Source organism: Capricornis sumatraensis, chromosome 22, assembly GCF_032405125.1.
Source record: "Capricornis sumatraensis isolate serow.1 chromosome 22, serow.2, whole genome shotgun sequence".
Classification (NCBI taxonomy): domain Eukaryota; kingdom Metazoa; phylum Chordata; class Mammalia; order Artiodactyla; family Bovidae; genus Capricornis; species Capricornis sumatraensis.
This window is the reverse complement of record NC_091090.1, coordinates 13885057-13906684: the sequence shown is the minus strand read 5'-3', so window position 1 is coordinate 13906684 and position 21628 is coordinate 13885057. Positions and strand designations below refer to the sequence as shown.

The 21628-nt window shown below is 43.0% G+C and overlaps 1 protein-coding gene across 1 annotated transcript in view; it reads right to left on the bottom strand.

The window, feature by feature from the left end:
- ANKS1A (ankyrin repeat and sterile alpha motif domain containing 1A) overlaps positions 1-21628 on the bottom strand; it is a 167162-nt gene that overhangs the window by 88889 nt on the left and 56645 nt on the right. Inside the window, exons 2-3 of the mRNA XM_068960833.1 lie at positions 9041-9121; positions 6791-6947 (exon numbers count right to left, since the gene is read on the bottom strand). Coding sequence (XP_068816934.1) covers positions 6791-6947; positions 9041-9121 — 238 coding nt within the window. The remainder of the gene's footprint in view (positions 1-6790; positions 6948-9040; positions 9122-21628) is intronic.

The window sequence follows — 21628 nt, the reverse complement described above, 5'->3', positions numbered from 1 at the left end:
CAGCAGAAAACCATCTAGAAACACTTCCACGGCCTTTTCTCTCTGGGAACTATTCCAAACCATCACCTCTCAGTGCTTCGATCATCGTCCAACCTCACTCTTGTCCACTGATGACAGATCTAAGTTAGAGACACTGGGGGCTACAGCTCCCAGCTTTCACGATGGTACAGGCCCTGGAAATATACCCACATTGTAACAAAAGGATGAAGTGAGTCTACGGAGGTTTAGAAGACAGAGGAAGAGTATGAGGACAAAGTTCATCATGTGGACCATGTGGAAGAGGAGGCAGACTTCTTCTGCAAAGCTCTTAAGGCACTACTCTGACCAACAGAGGGAAGGGTTAGGAGAATAGACATCAACAAGCACAAAACCCCTAAATGAACAGAATCCAAAAGGAGGCTGCCAAGGGTGATTGTGTTTACTATGAAAAGAAACAAATAAGGCCCACTTTTTAGATGAGAAAAGAGAAATCCTGCTCTGGTGGAAAGTTAGCCTAGATCAGTGGTTCTTAAATAAGCTTTGTTTTAGAATTACATGAAAGCTTAAAGGGAACGAATACTGAGCCCCACCCCAGGATTGCCAAGGTAGCACCTTGAGGGTGAAGCCCAGGAAAACTATTATTAAACAGGTTACCAACCTAGTAGACACCAAATTAACCAGGCAATCATTCATGACGATCAAGAGCAAAACAAACTGACAGCATGTGCCCTGTGATGTGATGCACTAAAAGGAAGGACAGAACATCAGTCTGTGGTGCCACTGCCAACAGCGTACAGCCTGAACCTGAGCACGAGGAACTACCAGCCAAATGCAGAGTGAGGGGCAGGCTGCAAAACTACTGGCCTGTGCTCTCCAAAGATGTCGATGTCATGAATGACTAGAACAGGCTGAGGATAACTGTTCCAGATTATGTATGGTCCTGGACTGTATCTTGGACCAGAAAAAGAAATCGCTCTAAAGGACATTATTGAGACACTTGGTGAAATCCAAGCACTGATTGCATATTGTATCAATGCTGAATTTTCTGAATTTGATAACTGCATTCTGGTTATACCAAGTGAATGCCCTTATTCTTAGAGGAGATACATGCTAAAGAATTTGGGATTAAAGGGTCATGAAATCTATGACTTAATCTCAAATGGAAGCTGGAAGCGAAGTCGCTCAGTCGTGTCCGACTCTTTGTGACCCCATAGATTGTAGCCTATCAGGCTCCTCCATCCATGGGATTTTCCAGGCAAGAATACTGCAGTGGGTTGCCATAATTCATCATCAACTACAACAATTACATATATTACACACACATATATATACACACACGCACACACCACACACACACACAAGAGCACAAGAGTGTGCACAGGAGAAGAGAGATGGTAAAAGCATGCACAATGTCACAGAGTGTCCACAACTGGTGAGTCTAGCAGAAGAGTATAACGCAGTTCACTGCATTATTCTGGCAACTTCTTGAAGGCTAGAAATTTTTTCAAAATAAAAAAATGTTATAAGAGCTTTCTGGTGATTCTGATGCAGCCAGACAAGCCGATGAACTGCTGGAGACCATTGGTCTACAGAACGTCCAAATCTCTTCCAGCTCTAAAACTGGATTACTTTTAAGTGTCTGGAAAAAACTACATCTTCCATAAAATTAATTTGACTACTGCTCATCTTATGCTATTTAGACTAAGTCAAAATTGTCTTAAAAGGGAGTAAGTAAACAATTTTAATAGTTTCACCTTTGTTAAGGATGACATACATTTGGACTGGTTTATGTTGACTTGCCAAAACAGGAAAGGCTCTGTAGAGTGAAGAGGAAGATAAAAGCTCATGAAAACTACCTCTGCTCCCAGGAAGGGCACCTACAAGTTCTTGTGTCTACAGGTGCCTGACAGGACTCAGCATACAAATGTACTTTAGCAAAAACAATTCTTAGACACACCAAGTCAATAAAAACCCACTGAGTCAGGAATAAAACCTAGGGAGGTGAGAATCTTATCAGCCCGAAAAGAGTCTGCATTCCTAGGACAACCCAAACAGCTTTATCCTTTAATGGAGTTTACATCTTTTGGCCTTTGAGGGGTTGGTGGGTGGGGTAGAGGCAAAGGGTAACACAGTTGGCCCTCCCATCCATGAGTTCTTCATCAGAGGAGTCAACCAACCATGGGTCAAAAATATTCAGGGCAGGGAAGGAGTCCAGAAAGTTCCAAGAAGCAAAACTTTAATTTTCCACATGGCAACTAGTCTTTTTTCAGCCACACCCCACAGCACATGGGATCTTTGCTCTGTAACTAGGGACGGTCCCACACCCCTTGCATTGGAAAGGCAGAGTCTTAGCCACTGGATTGCTAGCAAAGTCCCCATGTGGCAACTATTAATCTAGCATATTATTGTATTATGTTGCACTGTTAGGTATTTTAAGTAATCTAGAGAGGATTTAAGGTGTTCAGGACAGAAGTAGGTTACATGCAAACACTGTACCATCTTATTATAAGGACTTGGGTACAGTATCCTCACAGGTCCTAGGACCAATATCCTCATGAATACTGAGGGAAGACTATTTCCAAAGAGAGAAGTAAGTTCTTATTCCATTTAGACTAAGTTCCTTTTATGTGTGCAAAATCAAGGGATAGGAAAATCTGCTTTTAAGAACCAAAGTTTTACCCCTTAATCAGAGCTTTATAAGCTAACTAACCAACCACCAAGTGGGAAACAATCACTTCAAGGTGCCTCCCTGCAAAACAAAACCTTGAACAGACCAATGGAGCAATGTTGTCTTAAGTGTCCCCCACCAGTAACAAAGAACAAATTTCAAAATGGCCTTTCAGAAATGCCACATGATGTATACCTCTTAAAATCAGAAACTCAAATACGACTACTGATCAGATATTTTTACTTCATGTACATAATCTTATTTGAACTCCAATAATAGAGCCAATTAGATGGTAAACCCCATTTTACAGAAGAGGAAACTAAAGCTCAGAGAAATAAGTAACTTGTTCAGTCAACACCAGTAAGTGGCACCACAGAATTCAAACTCGGATCTGACTTGAAAAGAAAGACCTTGGTCAATGAGGGTTTTCTACTATGCCACACTACCTCCAATAAGAAGAAGACAGAGTACCCTCGCCTCTGGAAGCTTAGACAACAGAATTGAAAGTGTGGGCAAGAACAAAAGCTACCATGTTTCACCAACCCAAATTAAACTGCTTCTCCACCATTAGGGCCCAAGAGCTGAGGGCAATCTCCCATAGAGGCTGCTGCGGTCCAGCCCATAGGGAACTCATTTGCTAAATCAGTGTCTCTTAGTGAAAACCATGAAATATCTGCCTTGCATTTGGAAACACACAGAAGGACCTCACGTATCCCTTCCCAGCCTCTGCTGAACTCAGAGCAAGTGAAAGGGAGCTAATGTGAACAATGCAGCGACTCAACCAGACTCCAGACTGTTGCCAAAATGAAAAACCTCATCTGAACAAAAACTTGAGTCAAAAACAGCAGGTGAGAGCGCAGAGAAGAGAGGCTAACATCATCGCCCAATCCACCAGCTCTGCCTCCAGAGGCAGCAGAGGCCCGCGGCTGGATGTTCATCACTGCATCAGCCCATTATCTGCCCCAGCCTCAGGGAGGGAGACTCAAGGCCAGTGCCCTGCTTGGCCTTGCAACTTCATTTCCTACTTCTGAGCTGTTCTAAGAGCTGGGAGTGTCCAAGCAGAGAGAGAAGCAATGGCTAGGGAGAAGAGACTGAAGCTTTAAGCAAAGATTCAGGTCCAAACTCAAAGGAAAGAGAGGGAAACCACACCAGCAGCTTTTAAGGGTGAAACAGTCACCCATGCCCTTCTGCCACACCTTCACCACGAGCTACGGAAAATCAGGTTCCATCTCAAAAGAAACATAAAAAGCAAACCTAAAAAAATTAATCTAGGAAGTACAATTAAATAATTTTCTGACATCTTTTAACTGCATTTTTCTTTTTTGAATTTAAATGATTTTAGAAATCATGGTAGTAAATTATGCCTATATATGGTCCCTTCTATTTCCCCATTTCTGCCACTTGGAAGCTTTTCAGACATTTCAGAAAAAAACACCCAACCTTTCCAGAATTTGGTATGGGTCTTCAAAACAAAACCAAAACCCACTGAAGCTGTGTTTTCCCATTCCCAGGCAAGCCAGAAGCAGATGGGCAGAAGCGGACAAACGTCAGGATGATGTAGAAGAGTCTGAGCGGACAAGAGTGGAAGCTAGAGAGGACCGAACAGAAAGTGCAGCTTGGAGAAATGATGCAGAGAAATCCTGGCAGCAAAGTACACACCTTGGCATTGATATAAGGGTCAAAGGGGCCGTACTTTTTGAGTTCTTTGATCTCAAGAGCATTCTATAAAAAGGAGAGGAAAAGAAAATGTGATGATAAAATGGATGAAATATATCAATGCAATGCACAGCCCTGAGGGGCCCCAACACTATACCAACTCAGATCTGTCCTCTGGGTGCCTCAGAAGGAAGTTATCGGAAGAAGATAACCTTCAGGTCATCTGTCATCACCCCTCTTGCCCAAGCTTCCAACTGGAGCAACATTAATGGTTTTTAATAAATCAGTGAAGTACTTGTAACCACTGCCTAGATACATTAGTTTCTTCGAGCTCGAGGTTGTGCCCAGCCCTTGCCCCACCCACCTGCCTGCCAGATAGGCAAAGCACAGGGGCCGGGGTGTCACCTATCAACAGACACTCCAGGCAGGAGGTGGCTGTGAGCAGGACAAGCCAGCACACTCCAGTGGCTCAAAAACCCAAGCAGCTGTGTTCCAAGGCAAAAGTGAGCAAAGACAGGATTAGGAATGGGGGCTGAAAATTTCTTCAAGGAAGAGGACTTTAGTGTGTGATTTTTCAACTTTGAGGGATATTGGTTAATAGCAAACCTCTTTAAAATATTTCCTCCAGGTAAGAGCAATCACCATCATGTTAGCCAGGAGGAGTAAAACTGCATTTAGGTAAGAGGCAGACTTAAAGAGATGATGTTCCTTCCTAATGTTACAAAGCAAACATCCTCATCAACAATCTGCAATGTCTGTTGCTCACCTATCCAGAAAATACAGCCTGCAGGGGGAAGGGAGGCTGACGAACAGCTACACACACACTCTCTCTCCAAATGGAGAGGGCTGGGAGCACTGCAGCAGTCTTCTCGAACCTCTCGGTGACTCAAGAGCCCGCTCTGCTCTGAACAGCTCACTGAGAATGTACATGGTCCTGCTGCGGGAGGGACTTCAAGAACGGCTTCCTGGGTTTTTTGAGGAATGAGCCTGATCTAATCCCAGAGGCCATGGCAATCCACTCCAGTACTCTTGCCTGGAAAATCCCATGGATGGAGGAGCCTGGTAGGTTGCAGTCCATGGGGTCGCTGAGGGTCGGACACGACTGAGCGACTTTACTTTCACTTTTTGCTTTCATGCATTGGAGAAGGAAATGGCAACCCACTCCAGTGTTCTTGCCTGGAGAATCCCAGGGACGGGGGAGCCTGGTGGGCTGCCGTCTCTGGGGTCGCACAGAGTCGGACACGACTGAAGCGACTTAGCAGCAGCAGCAGCAGCAATCCCAGAGGCTACTGAACAACCTCCTCTCATCAACGTCATTAGGAAAAGAATCCTAAGTTTATCGAGAAAGGGCAGCATCTCTCTCATTCAAGCACCTACTTCAGTTCAGAGCAGAGAGAGAAAGAGGAGAATGGGTCGTCATAGAGAGAGGGCCCTCTCCTTGTAAATCAACACCATCTCAGACCCAAACTATAGGGAGTTACACTTCATGAGAGGCTGGTGTAGAACTTCATAATTCAAATATAACTTTCCCAAAGGACTACATATAAAGAAGAGGAGGTACAGTCTAAGGGCACCTGAATCCATGGCCAGTGTATGGGGTTTCTGCTCAAAAGCTGCGTTTTTTATTTTTAAAGAATACTCTCTGCTTTGTCAAAGAATGTGGTTTTTTTTTGTTGTTTTTACTTTAAAAACCCCATGTATTTGGAAATTAAATGTCCACTTTTAAATGATAGGTGCATCTAAGATGCCATAACAAGGAAAATTAGAAAATATTTTTAACAGATTAAGAATGAAAAGAAAATCTACCAGCATTTGTTGCCAGCAGCTGAAGCTACTCCATGTAATGAAATACACTATGGACTCTTGAATAAGGTATGAAGACAAATAATGGACACTAGCTTAAAATCTTGGGAAAATAAATAAAATCTGTACTTTGGTTAATAATACTGCATCACGTGTTAATTTAAAAATGGTCAGTCTTAAGTGAACATTAGAGGACACCACTGAAATGGTCTTCATTCCGCTGTGTCACCTCTGGCCTCCACTTATGTGTCTTTGTGAGTTCACTTTTCAGCTAACAGCATGCATTCCTCCACTTCTGAGAGTTCCGAAGCACGCAAAACAATATGGTCTCCAGAGTCCTGATGCACGCTGGAGTGTTTTGGTTTAGCAGCCCAAGCCGCACTGCCACGCTGATGGCAGGACCCACCAGTTTAAAATGATCCCTGGCAGCTGTGCAGGATGTACACTGTTTCCAACCTTGTGCTCGTTACAGCACTATTTCAACTGTGCGTAACTCAAATGCACACGAAATACACCCTTCATGGTACAGGGTCTCTCTGATTCACTAAAAGGAGTGGCCCTGGGAAGAGGGGAATTACTCTTAGGCCAGGGAAGAGCTGGTTCCCTTAGATCTGAGCTGTGGGCCTGAGGTGGCTGCCAAGGTCTGGCTGGAGCTGCGTGGAGAAAGCATCCCTTCCTTCCAACCTGTTCATTGACTTTGGTGTGTGAGGGCCCTTGATGGATGAGCAACCGCACTATCTGGGCGTCTCCTTTCCAGGCTGCCAAGTGCAGCGGATAACAGCCTTTAGAGTCAGCCACGTTGGTCAGCGCGTCGTTCCTCAGAAGAACCTCGACCACATCCCTAAAAGGCAAAAATCGACTGTGAGTTGCAGAACCCACAAGTCTTTCCTACCAGCAGCTCTGCATGTCTGTGTAGCAGGAAGCCCATTCATAGAGAGGAGCTCACCTGGCTCCCATCTCTACCTGAGCTTGTCACCTGAGTCTTCCTTTGAATTCCCTGACTACTTGAACAGCTGTTGACAAGCGGCTGAGTCATCTTGAACCACACCCCACTGACTCTTCACCTCCTGGTTTAGCTATTTTCCAGATAATCCATTTATTTTCCATTATCTTGAAAAAGTCTGGGTTCCTTGTTTGTAATGTTGAAACAGCATTCAGGGACAGAATTTACATAAAAAGTAGTCATGCAAAACAAATATCGTTATTCACCACATTATTCAAAGCATTTGGTGAGGTGGGAGCTGGAAATAAGACAGGCAGAGCAGACTTAGAGTGGTTACAAACATAAACCCTAACCTTATGCAAACATAAGCATAAACCTTCTGCAAGCAGGAGACACGTATGGTATCACTTGATACATCCAGAAAGAAGGACTTGGCTTCCTTCTTGGTGACACCACTAATCAGGCAGATAAAAATGTATAATTATCCCCATGCACATGAGGTCCAAGAAAATCCCCACTGTAAATAAAAACAGAATATGGAGGTGAACTTGGCTAACAAGCTACAGTCATTTAAGTCCAAGATCCACTTTAACTCCGGCTACCCCACTATTGAAGGGGGAGGGAGTCTCTATAGATTATCTGTTAGCTTTGTCTAAGATGGTTACAGAAAAGACTGCACTACAGAAAATGATCACATTCAACATATCTTAGGGCCTTCCCTGATAGCTCAGCTGGTAAAGAATCCACCTCCAATGCAGGAGACCCCGGTTTGATCCCTGGGTTGGGAAGATCCCCTGGAGAAGGGAATGGCTACCCACTCCAGTATTCTGGCCTGGAGAATTTCATAGACTGTATAGTCCATGGGGTCGCAAAGAGCAGGACATAACTGAGCGACTTTCAGGTCACTTTAGAAAAGCATGCTGGAGTCATTTTGTTGCTGTCATTGTTTAGTCACTAGGTAATGTCTGACTCTTTTGTGACTCTATGGACTGCAGCCACTGAGGCTTCTCTGTCCAGGGGATTTCCCAGGCAAGAATAGAGGAGTGGGTTGCCATTTCCTCCTCTAGGGGATGTTCCGATTCAGGGATCAAATCCAAGTCTCCTGCATTGGCAGGAGGAATCTTTACTACTGAGCCACCAGGGAAGCCCACTGGAGTCACTTAGGCTGGGCCAGATACTGCGAAAGTGATACGGAATACCACAAGGTGCCAGGGCCCGGCTCCCTGCTCAGAAAAGTCTGAATGGTCCCAATAAACTGTCTTTCCTAAAAACTAAACTTCTACAGCTTCTCTTCTCTCGTATTAGGCCTCACACTCCCGCCAGTGCCCTCTCCCCTGCTCCATCTTCCAGCAAATCTACCCACTGCACCTGCACACCCCCCCCCCCCCGCCCCGGGGCCTGCCCCTGCCCCTTCACTGAAGGGCCGGCCCGCCTCAGGCCGCCAGAGCCCACCTCCAGAAAGGCTTCCACACAAATCCCACATAACAAATCCGAATAACTTCTCTATACATAAGAGAATTAAATAGGCCATATTATTTGTGTATTTTTCCCTCAAGAATGGTTCTTGTTGTGTACAAGGCTACTTTTATGAGGCAAGAGTGGCAAGCAGAAAGATGGAGTAAACAGAAAGATTCTCCCGACCACTCGATCTCTTTTCAACTTATAAAGAGGCTGGTTACCTGGTAGGTTATCCAGCCCCATTACGATCTAGCGTCCCCAAATGTGAGCGTTTTATTCAGATCACTGTTTAAGGTGCTGATCCATTTCAGAGGGGAAAAGAAGAAGCTTTTAACGTTATTTTGGAGCAAAGGTTAGGGAACGAGGTTTAAAGTATACACTAAACAGAGACTCAAGAATTGTGGACAGACTAAATTTAGTTTTTCTCTGTTTTTCAGCATCCCTGCTTAGACATCTTTAAAGGAAGGAAAAAAAGACAACCTGAGGCCTGAGTTCTAAAGAGTGGGGCAGGAATATAGCACATTAATACTTACTTATGGCCATTCAAAGCAGCATGGTGCAGAGGTGTATACCCAGTGCTGTCAACACAGTTCACATTTGGCCCTCTCCAAATGCTATAAGGGAAAAAAAAAAGACTGAAGTCACAAACCAAATCTGGAGACAGCTAGCTGCCTGGGAAAAAAATCCTGTGTGGTGTTTAACCCAACAGGTCACTTCCATATGACTCCCGATACAGGACGGCAGCCATACCCACAGAAACACACAGCCTATGTCCCATGAAACACACAGCGTGTGTCCCACAGAAACACACAGCACTGAGGGTACACCAGTGGCTTCCTGAACAAGGAGTCAAGTGTCAGGACAACACTATCATCATTTCAGAGCTGTTTTCCTGTGTCCTTCCTCACTGGTAACTTCTTTATTCACTCAGTCTGGGACTTGTGCCTCCGAAAACTGTCAGGCTTGTAAGAAATGGTCTCTTTGAAAGGTCATCAAAAATATCACTGAATCAAACCACTAGTCAGTTATAGGCACTGGGCACTCACCTCTAAGGCTGGTGACTGAAGGCTGGAGAGACCTCAGCATAGACCAGACAGATTATCGGGATCATTCAACAACAAGGACCAAAATCAAAGAACCCATGTTCATAAGAGCACCCGGATACATGTGTTAAGATGCAAGGGACAATTTTGCCTTTCCTTTGTGAATATGTCTTATTGATAATAAAAAGAATAACAACAGAATCTACAATGAGCACCTTATTTGAATCCAAAATACCATACTAAAAAGGTTGAAATGTCACCTCATTTAATCCTTGAAGTCTTAATTATGACTGTTTCATACCTTACTACATTGGCCAGAACTTCTAATATTAAGTAGTAGAGGGCAGCCTTGTTTTGTCCTTGCTTTTGATGAGAACGCCTCTAATGTTGTTGACAGTTGACCTGAGGTAGACACTCCATAACATGTGAAGGAAGTATCTTTTTTTTTCTTTTAAAAATGTATTAGAAATACTGTTTAAATGTTTTTACCTCTATGGATAAAATCATAGTTTTTCACAATGAACCAACTAAAATGTTATCAATAGCTTCCTTAATACCGAATCATTCTTTCATTCCTGAAATAAACCTTATTTGGCACTTATCCATTAGGGTCATGTCAATGAATTCTACTTGAGAGCATTTTACTTAGGATTAGGACTTTCACATCTGCATTCATAAGTGAAGCTGGTCTAAAGGTTTTGATTTTTTGTGCTCTCATTATCGGGTATATCAGTGTTAGATTTAAGTCACAGATCACCTGGGCAGCTATCTACCTATTTCTATATTCAGGAATCACTGACACAGAGCACTAAAAAGATAAAGAATCACCAGTAAAACCATCTGGGCCCAGAGACTTGACACGCAGATGCTGGAAGCAGCATTATTTATAGCAATAAAATATTAGAAATAGTCCAAAAGTCCATCAATAGAGAAATAATTATAATAATTAAGGTGTAGACAGAAAGAATTAAGTACCATTTATACTGCTATCTAGTAAGACAGAACAGAGATTACAATATAATGCTAAGGAGAAAAGAAGAAACAACACTGTAAATACCATAGAGGAAAAATATATATGAGAGATTTATCAGGATAGTGGATTGGGTACACAAGCTCACCCCATCTCCTATCTAAAGCTGTGTGAAGTGAAACAATTTCTACCCTATACCACAGATAACTGATAGACATAAAATAGGCAGATTCAACCCAAGAAAATTAAAAAAAAAAAGAGTTATCAAGTCACTGGCAACACTGAGGGGATCCTGAAAGGCAGAACCGGAAAGCCTAGACCTACAGAGACGCCGCGTAGAAGAATGCAAACTAGAACAACCACATACTTCTCTTTGCCTATCAGCCTGGCAGAAATAAAGACATTGTAAAACGCTTGTAAAGATCAGGGAGACGAACTCTTAAACTCAACCGGTATGCGTTTAGACTGGTGAATTCCTCTGGGAATACAATTTGGCAGCATCCACCAAAACCAAAAATAGGCATTCACTCTGGGCCAGCATCTCCACTTCTAGGCAACTATCCAACAGAAACACTTGAACACGTGCGCAAAGACACATCCTTGTGCAGGCCTGCTTCACTGCAGAGCAAGAACTGCAGACCTAACGGCTACCTATGGACGGGCAGTTAGACATCAGGCACACCCAGAAAATAAATTATTACTCAACAGTTAACAACAACAAAGGAAAGACAAGAAAACAAGTTGGACTATGTGTCCAGACAAGGAAAGATTTTGTAAGAGGCACTGTGTAACTGTGAAGTGAAAAAAAGCACTATTCAGAACACCGTGATGAGAAGGCATTCACAGAGTGGTCTTTTTACAATATTTTTAAATGCTGGGAAGGAAGCCACGTACAGGAAAAAGAAGAGCAAAAAATCAAAACAGTAACAATAAATGGTTGTATATGTGTGACACGAGTCACTTTAATAAGTATATAGGTATTTGGCTTAAAAGCTCAAGATAAAGTTTAAGCGAAAAGAGAGGACATGTGTACTCTGACAGCTAAGTTATTTGTTCACTGTCAGTTAAGGAAACCCGTGACAAAGTCAGGAACTTGAGGGACTTCCTGGTGTCCTCATCTTCCATTAAGCTTGGATTCCTGTAGCATCTTCCAAACAAAGAGCTAAAAGCAATTATATCTCTTTGTCACATTTACATCTCATCTCCCAAACCAAAAATTATAAACCCATGCCTGACAATGAACAGAATGTTGGAAAGTGAAACAGATCTAGAAAATTTAGGAGGTAGACTTCATATTTAGAGTCAATTTGCCCCACGAAACAAAACATCATCATTTTTCTATTACAAAACAGGTGACACTGAAATCCAAAAACAATTTGCCCCAAATTATATGCCAAGTCAGTGGCTGATGCAAAACTCTCATTTAAGGCGCTCTTGGTCTTTGGCCAGCGGGGACTTTTGTCGTGATCCAAGCGGACAGCAAGATGGAGTGAAGATGTAGTCACACAACGCTGCACACAACAGCAAGGCGACTGGGGTAAATATGAGGAGCTGGGAAAGAGGAAGCCCTCACACGGGTTAGAGCAGCTGGGACGTCAGATCTGTTGGCTCGGGGCATCAGATTAGGAAGCTGCTACTTTTTCAACTTTCTCAATTCAGGTCCCAAAGTAACCTTAAAACTAAGGTTTAGGGACCTCCCTGGTGGTCCAATGGTTAAGAATCCGCCTTCCAACGCAGGGGAGGTGGGTTCAATCCCTGGTCAGGGAACTAAGATCCCACATGCCACAGGGGCAACTAAGCCCATGCACCGTCCACATCCTGAAACTAAGACCCAGTGCAGCCAAAAAAACCCCAAAAAACAGAACAGAAACCCCTGACATTTAAATGGCCCTTGCTTTTAATGACAAGGCAGAACTGAGCAATTCCTCTGTCGTTTTCTAACTTTTCCCTCCACGTCTCTGGTTTAGAGGTGGTTAAGTCTGGATAGCCCATTCCAGCACTAAAACTATCTCAAAACAATGAGAAAAGACAAGGCAGAGAGATAAGGAATTTCCTGCAAGAAGCTGCAGCTTTCCCAACTTGGTAAGATCTTTCCCCCTCCTTTTTCTCTAAGCATTTCCTCTAAATGCCTATCTAGAAATTTGAAGGAATGGGAAATATATTAAATAAAACCCAAATGAAAATGGAGAACTGTCAGCTCTCTGTTTGGAATCTTAGCTTCAGACAGGATGGTAGTAACATCCCCCTCCACCCATGTTTCTTCCTTTTTGGAAGCCCAAGAAAAGAGCTATTTACAATCTAGGTCTTCCTCTCTATTGCAGCTGTTCTATTAGGTTTTTCTAAAGCAGTACCAAAGGGCCACTCACTAACAGACGAGGGCAGAACACAACGCACCGAGAGAACCAAGGAAAAAACAAGAACAAAAGCCTAAAAACGGTGCAGGAGATTCCTAAACATCCAGTGCGCGGTCACCACAGCATTCATTAGACTTGACCTAAACCACAGGGAAAATTCTTTACGCTGTGCCGCCATGCTACATATTTTAAACCCTTTAAGGGAATCCTTCATGTTTCTGAGAGCACAGCAGTATACAAGAACTGCCCAAGGGCCACCAGTTTGCAACTTCTAACATTTGGTTTTTCCTAACCTGCGACCCCAGCGTGACATGATCTCCATGCAACATAACAAACCCACTACTTCATATCCATTAAAAATGGCCACAATCTCTTGATGGGACAGGTAAAAATACTGCATTTGAGATGTTTTTACATAAAACAGAGACAGAAAAACTATAAGTTGAAACCAAAGGGGCCAGACTCCCTTCATCTGTGACTACTCTGTGGGATAAGGATCAAATGGTGCCCCATTCAGTGGCTCCTTGCTGGCAGCAAGCCTGCTTCATGTGGTCCAGTCACCTAACTGCTTACTTTACAGAGTCAAGTAATGGTATCTCAATGGGCCAGCAGGGTCCAATCCAGTTCAACTGAGTGTGCTCAGGCCCCACCTGGCATAGGCCCGAGTGCTACATGGTCTCCGCCCTGGAGGAGAGTAAGGAAGTCACACAAGCAAACAAATGACAGCACAGTGCCTGACATTCTGGAAAGTATGCAAAGTGTAGCTGATGGGGAAACGGGAATACGGGGGGCCCTGCAGAAAAGGAAGACATTTGAGCTGAGCCTTTAAAGCTGAGACAATCAGCCTGGCAGAAGGAGCAAAGAGGAAACAGCCATCAGGTACTCTACTCAATGCTCTGTGGTGATCTAAATGGAAAGGAAATCCAAAAGAGAGGACACACACACACAACTGATTCACTTTGCTGTACAGTAGTAACTAACACATTTGAAAGCAACTATACTCAAAAAAAGAGAGGAAACTCAAATTCAAGGTCTCCTTAGTAGTCCCAGCAAACTGAGGCAAAGGCAATTACCAGTTCTTTTGAGTGGCTGGAGCATGATAGTGAATGTGTGCACAGGACGGGTAGGCAGAGCCAAGTCATGAAGGCTCCTATGTGCCACTGGAAAGTTTCAAGCAGGGAATGATCAGATGTGTATTTTAGAAAAATCTTTCTGTTGACAGCTGGGAAGTAACCTAGATGGGAACCTATTAAATCTGTTATTCACCATACTGTTGTGACGGTCTGAAATACATCACAATTGGGGGAAAATCATTATGCTAAGCATTTGCAGAGATGATGGAGACCAGACTAACTTCCAAGTTAGCGATTTGGGCACGAAGTGAGGACCTGAACAAAGGGTATGGTAGGGAAGCTGGAGAAAAAAGAATAGATTCAATAGAAAAGACAGGATCTGGTGACTAAATGGGGAGAGGGAGTAAACAATTCAGTGGCTAATGAGGGTAAATTAAGGAGGAAAGGTAGTGTTGATTTGTTTTGTGATTGTGACAGTGTGTGTTGGGGGGCATGCACAGGGAGTTTTGTTTTGGGTTAGTTGAGGCTGAAATGAATTTGACTCCCACGTGTAGACGTCTAGTCAGTCAGTAAGTAGATACAATGGTCTAGGCTACCCACTCTAGTATTCTTGGGCTTACCTAGTTGCTCAGATGAGAAGAATCTGTGTGCAATGCGGGAGACCTGGGTTCGATCCCTGGGTTGGGAAGATCCTCTGGAGGAGGGCACGGCAACCCACTCCAGTGTTCTTGCCTGGAGAATCCCCATGGACAGAGGAGCCTGGTGGGCTATGGTTCACGGGATCGCAAAGAGCCAGACATGACTGAGAGACCAGGCACAGCACAGCACATGACAGTATGAAATGCTATGGTTACATGATTAGTTTAAATGACGACACTTAAATGCTGACATGATCTTGTTCAACCTTACAACCATATTATGGTATAGGAAAGTATCAGCACATTATTTCCATCTTAGAGGTAAGAAAACTGAAATCCAAATGCCTTACTGATTGTCATACAGCTAATTAATGTGGAATGGAAAGAAAATCCCATGTCTGACTTCTAATGCGTGTTTCTTCCAGTTTATTCAGGCTCTCGACCTTGACGGTTGAGACAAAACAACTTGGACCATGATGTGTCTCCTCTGCATTAGCTCTCAGGAAGTGAAAGACTCTCTGAGCACAAAGGCAGGACAGGGCCTGCTCCATCACCGGTTCTTTGAAGAGGAAGCAATGGCAATGAACTTGAGGGGGAAGAGAGGCTCTCGGCAGCTCTCCATCAGGTCCTCATTAAATCATTAAGGTCTAAACAGGGGTTTGTCTCATCAGTCTTTTTCTGCCAAAGGCGTTCGCTGTTTCCCTCTTTTGGTCATCCTTGCAAAGGCAAACTTATCTCTGAACCTCAAAAAGGACTGGTAGTTCTCCAACACAAGGAAACACTGTCCAAAGTCTGTCTAATTTTACAAAAACTTCACCTCACTCAAATGAATTTGACACATCCTTACTAAAATGCTTTCCACATACTTAACTGTTGAAAGGAGAGAGAAAAAGGAAGCCACTCTCATTGTAAGAGAAGCTGGTGATCTCTGGAGAAAAGCAAAACTTACAGACATGAAACAATCATACAAAAAAAAAAAAACCAAACAATTTTAGTTAACTGGGAAACACTGAATGTGTATTTTTATTTCTGCTCAATCCTCATTAAAATGAGGGTAAAAACAAAAAGAATAGGAGAAAAATAAAAGTGAACATAAAATGGTGGTGTTTTTAGAAGATGAAAAGTAGAGAAATTAGCAAAGCTGAAAGAATGAATCCCTGCAGCCAGAGAAGGAGAGGCCAACTGATCAGGGAAGGCTCAGGGATTAGGGGCCCCTCGTGGCACAGGAGCCCAGGGATGAGGAGGAGCTGGAAACAAGGACCCAATACAAATTCTATACAAGGCAGCGACAGGCCACCAGGTCCCCAGTCACATCCAGGGCAGCCAGAAGACTGTCATTTCTGCAGCCCGGCAGGAGAGCTCAGATGCTCAGTCATGTCCAACTCTTTGTGACCCACGGATTGTAGCCCACCAGGCTCCTCTGTCCATGGGATTCTCCATGCAAGAATGCTGGAGTGGGTTGCCATGCCCTTCTCCAGGGGACCTTCCCAACCCAGGGATCAAACCCAAGTCTCCTGCATCGCAGGCAGATTCTTTACTATCTGAGCTACGAGGAAGCTTCAATAAAAATGACAACCAAGGATCCTGATACATTTGAGGAAAGCAAACATGAAAAGAGAGAACACAAAACAAAATAAAGGGACTCAAAGGAACAGAAATAAGAAACCAAATAAAACCTCAACCAAAAAAACGTATTATCACACAAGAAGAGGATTAGAAAAAATTACATCAGTGTAAAGCTTTTGGAAAATAAAAACATGATAGTAGAAATATAAATATAAACAAAGAACTTGATGATAAAGCTGTGTAAATCTTGCAGAAAGTGGAACCAAAAGAAGAGATGGGGAAATTCCAGAGAAAAGATAAGAAAATTAGAGAACCAAAAGTTCCAGAGAAAAGAAAGAGGAGAAAATTATCAAAGAAATAACTTAAATTTTCCTAGAACTGAAGAACGTGAACTTCCAGTTTAAATAGTCCATCCTATACTCAATACAAAGAATAATTTTTACAAAGACCCGTTCCCCTCAAGGCACAATGAAATTTCTAAACACATGGGATAAAGACAATATACTTTCCAGACAGAAAAAATAGTTTGCATACAAAGGATTGAGTGCATCAAATTTTCAATTATTTCAAGATTTTCACAAAGTCTTATGGCTTTCATTTCTGGAAGCTGTAAGACAAAAAAGCAGTACTTTCAAAATTCAAAAGTGAAATGCTTTCCAACCTAGAATTCTATAGCAGACAAAAAATCAGTCAAGTATAAAAAGAGAATAAAGATATTTTTAGACATGCAGAGTCTTAAATTTTACCTCCCACACACCCTTTCATCAGGAAGTGACTGGAGGATGTGCGCTACCAAATAAAAGAGGAAGACAGGCATCCAGGAAGCTGAACAACAACAACAAAAAAGGCAAAGGGAATAAAGCATGGAGTGGAGTGAGCCTCAGGAATTCCCAGCCATCCTGGAGGACACGGGGCTCTGGGGATGCAGGAGAACCCGAAACTGACGAGGTCAGCTGACGGGTCTGCCTGGGACTTGGAAAAGAGAATTTAGGGATTTAAATTTACGGCTATAGTTTAGGAATTAAGAGTGAGCTGGATAAGTATGGTTGAATGCCTTCGCTGTTCACCAGAAATCATCAAAACATTGTTAAGCGGCTATACCCCAATATAAAAATAAGAAGTTCTAAAAAAATTCCCTCTCAGCCCAGCCCTGGCTGCATCCCACACAGTTTGATGGCATTTTCATTTAGTTCGGTTATTTTTTTAATTTCCCTGAGACTTCTTAACTCATGGATTATTTAGAAGTGTGTTGTTTAGATTCTAAGCATTTGGAGATTTTCCTGTTGTCTGCTGCTGCTGCTGCTAAGTCGCTTCAGTTATGTCCGACTCTGTGCGACCCCACAGACGGCAGCCCACCAGGCTCCCCCGTCCCTGGGATTCTCCAGGCAAGAACACTGGAGTGGGCTGCCATTTGCTTCTCCAATGCATGAAGGTGAAAAGTGAAAGTGAAGTCGCTCAGTCATGTCTGACTCTTCCCAACCCCATGGATTGCAGCCCACCAGGCTCCTCTGTCCATGGGGTTTTCCAGGCAAGAGTACTGGAGTGGGGTGCCATTGCCTTCTCCGTTCCTGTTGTCTAATGTTACTGATTTCTAGTTTGATTCCACTGTGATCAGAAAACAGATACCAACTTTTGTCTTATGTAGCTTAGCATATGGTCTATCTTGGTATATGTTCTACAGGCAATTGAAAAAAATAATATGTATTCTGCCAGAGTTATATGGAATGTTTTATAAATGCCTACTAGATCTTACTAAAAAAAAAAAAAAAAAGTGAGCTAGATATAGGAAACTCAGAAAACCACCAAGACAGGTAATACAAGAAAAAAAAAAGAGAGAGAGAGAGAGGATTGTAATATACTAATTGCTTTGGCAGGTGAATAATACTAATAGCCATAATAATATAAACATTAGATACTGATGTAACTAAAAATTGTCATATATCTGAGGATGAAGGGGGAGGCAGCAGACCTAGTGAGTGAAAGAAAGCTAAACCCTGCTCTTCCTTAACAAAGACAGATAAAAATGCTAAAATTTTAAAATCAAGAAAACAGCAAAAGCATAGTGATCAAAAATACAGAGGAAACACCTGAAAGTCAGAGCCAAGAGCTGGAAGCGGCTACTTTCCCAAAAAAGGACTCAAGTGGGCATAAACGGCCCCCTGTTGAGGATGGTGCAGAAACGATTCCGACACCACACGCCAGGGTGAACAAGTCCTTGTCAGCTGTGGAATGTGTATTTCTGGTCACCTTGGCTTTTGTGGCCGTGTTTTGTGTTCCAAATGTGTGACGAAAGGCAGTGACTTTGAAGGGTTTATTCCCTTGCGAGAGATAAACACAGTGGAAAGGCAACGCCCCATTTTAAACTTACAGGTGATACAACTCACAAACAACTTGGAAGGATGTTCTTGTTCCACAATGCCAGCAAGGAGCTCTCCCCTCTCCTGCCAAGGACAACAGTCTCCTGTTTCTAGTGAGTTAACTGCACACAAGCCACACCACACCACACACACACCGGCAAGTTTCTGGAGAGCAAGGGCTGTTAGAAACCTTATACATTCACTCCAGTAACTGCTGGGTTCAGTCACTGTACCCAGAAGGGGGAATGGGAATGGAGGCAGGAGGAAGCACAGTCTCTGCATGGCTGTGGGCGTGAGCACCACTGTGGGAGCGCTCCGCTCTGACCACGACGAAGTCATGAGGAATAATGCAAATATAATCACTTTTTTACAAGCCATATTTCCCTTACCATTTATGCAATTACTTTGGGGGCCCTTAATTTTTCTTTGATTCAGTTTACTTTAGCCTGGCTTCTTAACACTTAAGCATTCCATTTCTGTTCCACAATTGCAAGAAAGGCACAGAAGTGCTGAACTGCATGAGAATGGTCTCCAGAGTTCAAAATCCTGATTCCCACCACACTGCATCCTCTACGACAGTAGAGACCGTGCCCCATTCCCAAGCACCAAGCACACAGGAAATATGCAAATATTTGTGGGGAGGGGGAAAGTAGGGGAAAGCTGCTGTGCTATTCTAGGTGCCTTATAATAAACGAGACCAAGCCACTGCCCTAAAGAACCTCAAAGGCGCAGAAACAAAAAAATTATAATGCAATGTTAAACCGAAAGTGAAAGTCACTCAGTCGTCTCAGACTCTTTGCAACTCCATGGACTATACAGTCCATGGAATTCTCCAGGCCAGAATACTGAAGTGGGTAAGCCTTCCCCTTCTCCAGGGGATCATCACAACCCAGAGTTCAAATCCAGGTCTCCCGCATTGCAGGCAGATTGTTTACCAGCTGAGCCACGAGGGAAGCCTAACAATACTGGAGTGGGTAGCCTAGCCCTTCTCCAGCAGATCTTCCTGACTCAGGAATCGAACCAGGGTCTCCTGCATTGCAGGCAGATTCTTTCCCAACTGAGCTATGACGGAAGCCCAAAATGCAATGCAGTTCATGCTATAAAAGCACTGTGCAGATGCTAAGGGAACACAGGGACCACTAGATGAATGGCATCAGTTCTCAAGCAAAAAGGATGAAAAGGCTTTGCAACCAGGGAGAAAGGTATGTGATCACACTGCAGCCAAGGTGACCTTTTAAGGGCAAATGCTTCCTAGAAGGCCATGCCCCCACCTTGTTCCTCCCCAAGCCCCCAGTCCATCCTGCCTCTTCAGCACCTCTGCAGCACTGAGCAAAGCTCTCAAGGAACTCCTCCTTTTTTTCCCTCAGCCAAGCAGGATTCTTCATGAGCTACTTGTAGAGCTCCTTGTACTCTGCCTTGATGACAGTGAGCTCAGTTCAGAGCTCTATGTTTGTCCCTATTTGACTGCCTTTCTTACTAGAACCCAAGCAACTTCCGGGCAGACTGGAGTATGTTATGCTTACCACCATATCCTCACTGCCAAGAAAGCACCACACCGGGCACACGGGGAGCTCCAGGAGTAAGAAAACTCTACACATAAAGGCACGAGGGGCCCACCTCTTCCAAGACAGCAATGGTAAATTACTTTAGATCATAGAAACTATTTCCAAGAACTCATATCCTCTATCTAGTTATTTATTGAGTAAAAAATACTACACAAATATCTCCAAATATATGTGCAGATTCATACTACTGTAAGGTAACATGTTACTCAGGAAGAAAAAGCAATGTTCCTTCTATTGTTTAGTGTGGGTATGGGGGGTGAGGGAAGGAGAATATGTGATGTGTGTGTGTACAGAAAAACTTTTAAGAATGGTTTGTTCCTTGGCTTGTCAAAGTCCACAGGCTGAACTGAGCTGGGCAGGAAGGCATGATGCCTTTGTCCGTCACTTTGGGGAGCAAAGATTTCTCCAACTCAGGGACGTCATAAATCCTGGCTTGTATCTGTTGTTCCAGCATAATTATTAACAGCATCCTGGCCTGGACAACAAATTATATGGTCACTTTACTCCATCCAGATTTTGAGACCCCTTTCTTGAAATTTTGAGTCTAAAAGGCCTGAAAGTAAGAGGCAGTATTAAATGTTTACTATGATCCAAGTATACTTTCAGTGAATTAAATAACTCACTATTTACTTCCTATCAGAACCATATAGATGAACCCAAGGAAACTGGCAGTATGGGGTGAATAATTTACCCACTGTCCCAGATCTGGAACGGGTGACACTGGGTTTAACCCTAAAATCTTAACACTGTGCTATATACAACTTCTTGAAAACCACTCTCTTGGCTGTTTTTCTCATTCCTGAGTAAGACAAACTCCCCACAGTTCATACACTTTCATTTCCGCCCAGCTTTACATTGCCTGATCCTCATTCATTCTGCCTTACTCTTTTTTTTCTCTCTAGGGGTACAGGAAACCAATAAAGAGTCTTGAGAGAGGCACTATACCCTAGATAGGAACCAGATCCCAGGGGGAAATGATTAGACGTAGTTAACCAAAAGACTCCTATTAACATTTCCAGAAATCCAATTAGCTGACAAACCTTGTTACTTAGAGGTAACTAATGAAAGCATCATTACAATGAGAGCTACAAGCTGACTGAATTCATTTAATCTTAAAATATTTAAGACTATTATTTCGTTGTTTTGAGGAAATTAAAATGACCAAAAAATTTCAATATAGAAATTAATAATGTAAAAGTGTACATCTAATGTATACCTCAAATGAAATTTATTATCAGATTCTAGGTCCTACATAAACCACAAATATTTCCTAAATGTACCAAGCACCACAACAGAAACAGTGTTCTGAATGTTCCTAATTTGTAGGCTGAATGTCAAAGGTCTAAATTCTTTTTCATACAAGCAACTTACCCATATGAGTGAATCCTGAACCTGACATGCTGGATCAGCTAAAGATCATCTAAACTTTATGTAAAACAGAGATGTCACTTGTCCTACCCCTACCCTGAGAGAGCTATTTTATGGAATAAACAGGATAATGCATTTGAAAAAAAATTGTAAACAGGGATCTAAAATATAGTTTGGCATCAATATC